Source organism: Trypanosoma rangeli, assembly GCF_003719475.1.
Source record: "Trypanosoma rangeli strain AM80 chromosome Unknown Tra_15.4_contig_00530, whole genome shotgun sequence".
NCBI lineage: Eukaryota > Euglenozoa > Kinetoplastea > Trypanosomatida > Trypanosomatidae > Trypanosoma > Trypanosoma rangeli.
This window is the reverse complement of record NW_021706277.1, coordinates 1-8,159: the sequence shown is the minus strand read 5'-3', so window position 1 is coordinate 8,159 and position 8,159 is coordinate 1. Positions and strand designations below refer to the sequence as shown.

At 50.0% G+C, this 8,159-nt stretch overlaps 5 protein-coding genes across 5 annotated transcripts, besides 6 other annotated features; all 5 read left to right on the top strand.

Moving 5' to 3' along the window:
• Positions 1–20: 20 nt before the first annotated feature.
• TraAM80_09188 (large subunit ribosomal protein L31e) lies at positions 21–455 on the top strand (the record flags this gene model as incomplete). Its single annotated transcript, XM_029385887.1, has 1 exon — positions 21–455. The coding sequence occupies one exon, from the start codon at positions 21–23 to the stop codon at positions 453–455; it is 435 nt and encodes a 144-aa protein (XP_029234265.1).
• A 182-nt stretch (positions 456–637) lies between these two features.
• Positions 638–667: a sequence feature (A-rich).
• A 107-nt stretch (positions 668–774) lies between these two features.
• On the top strand, positions 775–1,152 carry TraAM80_09187 (uncharacterized protein; the record flags this gene model as incomplete). Its single annotated transcript, XM_029385886.1, has 1 exon — positions 775–1,152. The coding sequence occupies one exon, from the start codon at positions 775–777 to the stop codon at positions 1,150–1,152; it is 378 nt and encodes a 125-aa protein (XP_029234264.1).
• Positions 1,153–1,442: 290 nt separating this feature from the next.
• Positions 1,443–1,465: a microsatellite.
• Positions 1,466–1,630: 165 nt separating this feature from the next.
• TraAM80_09186 (peroxin 19) lies at positions 1,631–2,515 on the top strand (the record flags this gene model as incomplete). The annotated part of the gene is made up of 1 exon (XM_029385885.1): positions 1,631–2,515. One exon carries the CDS (start codon positions 1,631–1,633, stop codon positions 2,513–2,515), a length of 885 nt encoding a protein of 294 aa, XP_029234263.1.
• A 323-nt stretch (positions 2,516–2,838) lies between these two features.
• Positions 2,839–2,871: a microsatellite.
• Positions 2,872–2,888: a microsatellite.
• A 336-nt stretch (positions 2,889–3,224) lies between these two features.
• Positions 3,225–3,283: a microsatellite.
• Positions 3,284–3,300: 17 nt separating this feature from the next.
• TraAM80_09185 (putative replication factor C, subunit 3) lies at positions 3,301–4,368 on the top strand (the record flags this gene model as incomplete). The annotated part of the gene is made up of 1 exon (XM_029385884.1): positions 3,301–4,368. One exon carries the CDS (start codon positions 3,301–3,303, stop codon positions 4,366–4,368), a length of 1,068 nt encoding a protein of 355 aa, XP_029234262.1.
• A 407-nt stretch (positions 4,369–4,775) lies between these two features.
• TraAM80_09184 (uncharacterized protein) lies at positions 4,776–7,307 on the top strand (the record flags this gene model as incomplete). Its single annotated transcript, XM_029385883.1, has 1 exon — positions 4,776–7,307. One exon carries the CDS (start codon positions 4,776–4,778, stop codon positions 7,305–7,307), a length of 2,532 nt encoding a protein of 843 aa, XP_029234261.1.
• Positions 7,308–7,349: 42 nt separating this feature from the next.
• Positions 7,350–7,385: a microsatellite.
• Positions 7,386–8,159: the final 774 nt, after the last annotated feature.

The window sequence follows — 8,159 nt, the reverse complement described above, 5'->3', positions numbered from 1 at the left end:
GGAAGCGCGTGCTGGCGAAGATGGACTCTGAGAAGCGCAAGAAGTATCACGGCGTTGGCAACACCGCTGAGCGCTCGCGCGTGCGTGGCTCTACCCGTGCCGCGCTTCGCAAGCAGACCGGCCGCAAGCCTGACAACATCACTGTGGAGGCAACTATCCACCTGGCGAAGCTGCTCAAGAAGAAGACCTTCCACAAGCGCGCGCCCATCGCCATCAAGCGCATCAAGGCCTTTGTTGGCAAGCTGATGAAGACGAAGGACAACCGCATCGACGCCTCTTTGAACACGTACATTTGGCACAAGGGCGTGAAGGGTGTTCCTGGCCGTGTTCGCGTGCACGTGGAGCGCAAGTCTGAGACCCCCGAGGGTGGCAAGCGCAAGCACTTCTACACCGTCATCTCCAACGTTCCTGTCGCCTCCTTCAAGAACCTCACAACGAAGGTGACTGAGCAGTAAGCGTTTTTCTTCATCTGACACACTGTTGTTTTTTTTACCTTTTTTCAGTTTTTTGAATGATATGAACATGTTTTGTTCGGTTGTTGTTCCTTTTTTTTTGCTCCTTGTGTGAATATGTGTGTTGCTGCAGCCTCTGAACAAATGGCGTTGGTTACTGTGTACATTAGAAGAAATGGTTGCTCTTTCTTTCTTTTTTTGTGTTTTTATTTTTTGCTTGGGGGTGGGTGGGGGGGGGAGTGTTTTCTGCAGAGGGTAGTAGAACAGAGACAGTAAACCTTCGAAGGCAGAGTTGCCTCTGGCATTAATTTCTTTTCTATTAATGGCCGGAGCAAATTCGACAGGGCCATCGACAGCTGAGGAATTGGCGGAAGATGATGGTGGCTTCTTTGGTGCATTTGCGGAAGAGGCTGCAGGTGGTGTTTCGCGACGCAAGCGCAGTCGTCAAGCTTATGAGCAGGAGTTAGAGCAGCATAGGGTGGAAGCGGCGGAAGATGAGGTGATTCGGAAGGCACGCGCAGAAGAGGCGCGTAAGCAGATAGCGGCAAAGGTACTTGCCAGGGCGAGTCCTCGCGAGGTTCAACAGGCAGTCAAGAAGGCAAAGAAGGAAGGTCAACAGAGGTCAGCACAGGTAGAGGGCGGCAAAACCCAGAAAGTTGAAGTCTCTGCGCGGCAAGAAAGACGGAGGAAACAGAAGTAGTAACGAGGCAGTGTTTCATTTAATTAAACTGTTTGTAGTTTTGCCTGCGCGTGTGTTTCCTCCGTCTACGATTGTGTGCAATTTTCTTTTCGATTAAAGATGCATGTTGTCAGGGAAGTGAGATGTGTGTTTGTTTGGTTTTTACTTTTGATTTTCTCGGAATTGTTTTTAGTTTTTTTTTACTGTGTGCGCCGTATGGACGTCGTTGTTTTGTATGTTTTTTATCTGTTGCGGCTCTTCCTTTTTCTCTCTGTATTACCTCGTGAGCTGGCGAGAGAGCGTGAGCCCCAGTGTGTGTGTGTGTGTGTGTGTGCCTTTCGTTGGTGCTAATAAGTGGGGTTTCGGGATTCCCTGTGCCAAATATATATTTTTTTAAAAAAAGAATTTTGTTTTAAATACATAAATACATATTTATAGGGGATCACCCGTAAATAGACCACAGAAAAAATTGAACTCCCGTGTAGTGGCAAACTTTTCAATGGCACATTCCCACGATGATGACGACCTGGATGCCCTTCTGGATGATTGCATAAACACAATGGACGAGCAGGAGCGCCGTCACGAGGATGAAGTGAGGGCGCGTGACGCGGCTCGTGAAGCGGAGTTGGAGAAGCACCGTGCAGAGTCGGATTTCGGCACTGAAATGATGCGCCTTATCCAATCGCTTGTGAATGGCGAATCTGGTGATGCCGGCACGGACCCCGATAGCCTTATGAATCAATTACAGGGAGAAGTAACGCGAGTGTCGTCCCTAATTGACGAGTTGCCAGATGTGTCGGAGGAGGAACGCGCCAATATTGCGCACGTGCGAAAGATGTTTGACAGGCTCACAACAATGTCGTCAACGACTGAAGACGATGCGGCAGGTGGAGATGACATGGGCAATGAGGCCCTGGTGGAGGCGTTGAAGAAGTGCATGGAAGAGATAGGAAAAACGACTGGAGATGATACTGGCAACACTGCAGCCTCCGTATCAGCTGGCACAGCGCCGTCGCTGGAGGCAACAACGGGTATTGCCAACGCAGCGGATGTTGAGGGTGCAGTTACTGCTGGTCTCTCAGACATCCTGCTGGAATGTTTACTCGACCCAGGGATGCTGGGGGTAATGAAGTTAATGCAAAAGGCCTATCCTCGTTGGTTGGCCGTCAACGAGGGGGACACTAGCGCTGAAGACCTGGAGAGGTATAACAAGCAGTTCAAAATCGTAAATTCCATCTGCGATCTCGTAGGTGATGCCCCTGTTGCTCGAGAGGATGTGACGAAAACCAATGAGTTGATTTCCCTCACCCACGAGCTCACCTCATTGGGTGCCCTACCACCAGGGCTTGAGAAGCTCGTCTCGGAGGAGCCACCGCGTGAGTGAAATCTACTCCGGAGGTCTCTCACGTCAGAGTCTCCCTCGCTGTTGAACTTCAACTGCCAGATGCGATGCACACACGCCGTTTGCCTAGCAGAAAGCGAGGTGCGGGTTGAGGAGGACGCGAATTTGCATTCAACGCAAAGGTGTGCAGCGGAAAAAAAAACAACAAGCAAAACGAGGAAACGATGAAAATAGGACGAGGGGTAAAATCAAAAACAAAAGGACGGCGCCGATCACAACCACACAGCTCGCAATGCTTCCTGCATTTATCGGGCTCTTCCCTCATTCCTCGTACAGGAGGGAACGTGAGAGGATGAAGGACAAAAATAATAATAATAATGTTTATTATTATTATTATTTTGATGGTAATCAAATATTTTCTGTGCAAGCGCAAATAAAGCCCGCTTCATCTTTTGTTGCTGCTCTCGGATGTTCTGGTTTGCACGCCACGGGTTTCCTTCCTCATTTCCATCTTCTGTTTCTATTCTTTCTTGTCGTATCCGTGCTGTTTCAAAAGAGAGAACTACGGCAGAGAGGGGAGTAGTCTCGGTCTCATTTACACCAACTGGAGGCTACGCACAGCTAATAGATAAATAGACACCTGACGCGGACAGCCTCCCTCCCCCCACAGGGTTCTCTGCTTGTGTGCAACGGTGATAGAGTGTGGGATTAACGCAAAGAGAGAAGGTCATTACACCGAAGGCAGAGATTGAGAAGAACAAAAAAAAAACAGCAGCAGAAAAGAAAAAAAGGAAAAGAAAACAAGAACAAATTGAGACTGAGTGGGAATGGCAAACGATGGAAGGTCCTCCACTGGGCACGCTTCAAAATCTAGTGCATTGCCGTGGGTCGAAAAGTACCGTCCTGTAACACTTGACGAGGTGGTGGCGCATGATGACATTCTTTCTACAACAAAGCGGCTTATGGACAGTGGCAATTTACCGCATCTTCTCTTCTATGGCCCGCCCGGTACGGGAAAGACGACAACCATTAAAGCATGCGCTCATTATTTGTTTGGGAAGGAGCGTCTCCGAGCAAATGTTCTTGAAATGAACGCCTCAGATGATCGCGGTATTGACGTTGTCCGAAATCAGGTGCGTGAATTTGCTAGCACGAGTTCTGTCTTCTTTGCCCCTTCCCCCGTTGCGTCTAACTGCGCTGCCTTCAAGCTGATTGTTCTCGATGAAGCGGACCAGATGTCCGGGGATGCGCAGGCCGCGTTGCGACGTATCATTGAAAAGTATACACGAAATGTGCGCTTTTGTATTTTGTGTAATAACATCAACAAGATTATTCCGGCGCTACAGTCGCGCTGTACCCGCTTTCGTTTTTCACCGATTAAAAAGAGCGCCATGCTACCCCGGTTAAAGTTCGTGGCGCAGGAAGAAGGTGTGCACTTTACCAATGAAGGACTTGTAGCGGCGTTTTGTCTTAGCAATGGGGATCTGCGTCGGTGTCTGAATACGATGCAAGCCTCTGCCATGTCAACAGGAGAAATTACAGAGGAGTCTGTATACCGTGTCACTGGTAACCCCACCCCAGCCGAGGTACGTGGTATTGTGGAGGACATGATTTCACATGATTTTGCCGCGTCGTGGGAGAAGGTGCAAAAAGCTGTCTCGGAAAAAGGTGTTTCGTCAACCGATCTGGTACGTGAGGTACACCATATTGTGATGGCAATGGATTTACCGCAGGAGAGCAAGTGTTTCCTACTCATGAAGTTAGCAGACGTTGAATATTACGCTGCAGGTGGCGCAAAGGAAAACACATGCATGAGTGGCATTCTGGGTGCTTTTCAGTTGGTCAAGGAGGCTTTAACTCAAAAACGGCGCGTATTTGAGCTCGCCAACCCCTGAGGGTGCGACTTGGTGTGGGAGGGTGGTGGCTAAAACTAATTGCGTGTTGGCTGCAACGTGACGAGGCAGATGATATTAAGACATAGAAGTAAAATACTTTGAAGGGGAAACCATATGTTGCTTTTTCATCTTTCTTTTGAGTGTTTGAATCTGCACGCATGTGTGAAGGAATTGACGTCTAACTGGTCCCTACTTTGGCATTGCAGCCCGCTTTCTCACTGCTGTTCTGCAACTCTTCTGTTGGGGGTATAATTATGCAAGGTTGGAAGGAAGCGGGCACAACTGGAAGGGCAAGCAAGGGAAACTGCAAAAAGGGAGGAATAAGATACAAAGAAGAGGCAAGACATATATATATATACCCATTTTCGTTAGGGTGGTTGTATGGAGAGCAGCGAGGAGAAGTGTGAATGACTTCCAGTGATGACGAGTGGCGGAATCCCCCCAGCACAGTTATGCGGAGAAATGTGGGCGGGAATGAGGGGGAGGACGCCATGCTGGCAGCTCGTAGACAAGCCATTCAGCGGCAACGCGACGCTGCGGCATTGGGCCCCACACCGCGCCAACAGGCGGCCCAGCAAGTCGCTTTTGCGCCGGAGCGGTTGGCGGTGAAGGTACCAGCATCGCAAACGCAAGAGATAGGAGTAACGGAGGAGATGCTCGAATCTTTGCGCCGTGAGTTAGACGCAAAGAAAAAGTTGCTTGTGGCGGCAAAGGAGAAGGAAACTTCTCTGAGAGACAGATGGCGTGCGCTGAAGGCGCAACGACTCGCGGAGATTGCGCAGCTTGATGCCAAGCTTCGTCACCACCATGATGCCATGGAAGATGTAAAAGCGTCTGCGGAGCGGGAAGTTATTGAGGCACAGGACGCACAGCAGCAGTACCTGCAAGAAGAACGTGATCGAGTCACAGCCTCCATTCGTGGGCAGTACGAGCCGCAGCTTACGGACTTACGTACCCAGTTGGAAGAGCTACAACAGCAGGAAGCCAAACTGCAGGCGGAATTAGCTGCAGGGGACACTGCTAAGGATCTCGTGCACAAATGTGTAGGTAAAGCGCTGGTTACACTGTTGCAGCGTGTGGAGGACATGTTCGCGGCCAACGCCTCAACGATGGAAGCTTGGGAGGACGAGGTGCAACGCCTCGTCCGCCATGAAGTGCGTTCCTCGTTTGCTGTCACGACAGGCAGCGAGGCACAGCGGGAGCGTGAGGACTTGCAGAAACTGTTTCAGGAGTCGCTCGACTTTTGGCGCAAGGCTGAGGATGCGGAACGGGAACAGGTGCTCAAAATGGATGAGCAGTTGCTGTTGGACACACAGTCGATGGTACACGACGACCTTGATAGGCTTCAGCGTGAAGAGCTAACTATGGAAGAGATGTACGCGGAGTCGCGCGAGTTGTGGGCGTCGCAGCACCAAGAAATTTTAAAGCGTGAGATGGAGGCAGCTATGAATCGTCGAGCAGCAGAGCACGAGGAGCAGCGGGAGCTTCGTCATCAAATGCACTTGGAGCGTATGCGGGCCGTGGAGGAAAATCACCACGACATGTTGGAAAAACAGCGATGGTTTCACGAGAAGCACATGGCGCTGCTACGGGAGCAGCACACCAAAGAGGAACACCTCGCCGAACAACGAAGTCGCGTTAATGCTGCCATGCAAGCCGACGTTGCACGCGCCACGGAAGAATTCAACCGCATTGTGCACGCCGTTGAGGCGCTGCTGAAACGAATCAAGGAATATCGAGCCGCGGTTGAGGATGGCCGTGTAGCACTAGATGGCGATCGTCGGCGGGCGTTAGAGGCCCGAGAAGAGACACTCACAATGCTTCAGGATATTGTCACGAAGCAGAGTGTCTCCGTTGGGGAAGAGTATAACTCGCTTATGGCGACGCTAGGCAAGTTAGAGGTTGTGCGCCGTACTGTGGAGCAACACCTTGAGGAGGAACGTCTGTGGTTGGGAAAACAGGAGGCGAAGTGTGCACACAACAAGAAAGAGTGGGAGATGGAGTACAGACGATGGAAACAAATGGTTGAGGATGAGAAATGCAACGTGCAAGAACGCTTTGGCCGCGTGCTTGCAGAGCTACGGGAGGCCACAGTTCAGCTGGCGGACGAGGAGCGTGAAACTCAGGCAGAGCAGGCCTCTATGGCGTTGTGGTTCCGCAATGCCTGCAACAAAACAGAGGCCGAAGTACGTCAACTGCGTCAGCGGGAGGAGGAACTTAAGGGACGACACGACACAATGGTAAATCTTCTTGATGAGATGCGTCGGAAAACGGAACAAATAGAAGAACAATGGCGACGGTTGCGGCAGGAGCGTCAAGACCTCATTAAAGACAAAGAGGCGCTACGGGAGGATGAGATGCAGCTGCGTCAGACAAGGCAGTACATGCACCTACTTCGTGAACAGCTAGACAGCAAACGCATGGAGACGGCACAGGGCCGTGAGCGGGTAAATACTCTTCGGCAGGAGCTGCAACTCTCCCAAGAGGCGGTAAAGAAGCTACCAAAGGCAAGACCTGAAAACCGTCAAAATATGTATATCCCGTTCCCATCGGGCTCCCGCCATGTCGTACCAACAGCCACACAAAACGCCAATCGTCTACCACTCCGTGTGCTTCACGAATTGCGCGAGATGCTTGGCAAAACGAGACAGCATCTTCCATTTGCAGCAGCAGCCGCAGAGCCACCCCGGCCCGCGACGAACCTTTCAGGCGTCTTCACCACCGCCAGTGTGAGCCCCCCACACCACGGCATGGCACCCCGACACGGCCAGCCACACTCTCATGCAACACACCAGTCGGGGGGTCGGTATATTGACCCCGTCGACAGCTCCAGAGACACCTCGACGCAGTTCTACGACACCTCCATCAACAACTTCACAAGTCTTCTTAACATCTCAGAAACGGAGTCAATGCAGCAGTCACCACCCAACTCAACATGAAAAAAAAAAACGCATCAGCAGCAAAGGAACTGGAGTATATCAATATATATATATATATATATATATATATATAATATACGCCATTAATCCATACAAGATGCCGCAAAATTCATGGAAAAAGTGGGAAAATTGTCTTCCAAAATGCATTTTAACAAACTACAACAGAAAGCAACAAAATCGAAATAACTCCACATTCTGCCATATTTCCCTCTACAAGGCAAATATCTACAAACACAAAAGCATCACAAGAAGATAACTGACAGATGTACGTATTGCGGCGTTACTGATGCATAACACGATATTCAGGTAAAGTATATCTCATGAGCCACTGAATGAGACATCATCATGCACCACTCTGACAGACGTACGGCAATCCCCTTTTCTGCCCCCCTCCCTCCCTCCTTCCTTCTCTTCTGCTGTCTGGTTATTGGTGGACTTCACCGCCGTCGGGTAACTCCACTGCTGTTTCTGTCGTTGTTGGTTTTCTTACCGTTCCTTTTGGGCGTCCGCACCACGCGCTGTGCCGCCTTGCCTAACTGCGCGCCCTCTGTGATGCCAAGAAGTGGTTGTTGTTGGTAATACTGAGTTTCGATTATATTTGGTCTGGTGGATTGTTTTTATTTTTTTTATGTTTTTTCTTTTTCATGTTTTTTTATAGATTTGTTTTTGTAGGTTGTTGTATTTCGTTTCGTTTTTTGTATATATTTCCGAGGTTAAGGAAAATAAAATGTCAGCTGAACAGAATTTGGTGTCTGATTTTACTGAGGGGTCGGGTTCTTGGCTTTCTTCCCCTCAGGGATTTGACACACTTCTTGTGCATGGAGGTGTGAGGCCGGATCCTGTGACGGGGGC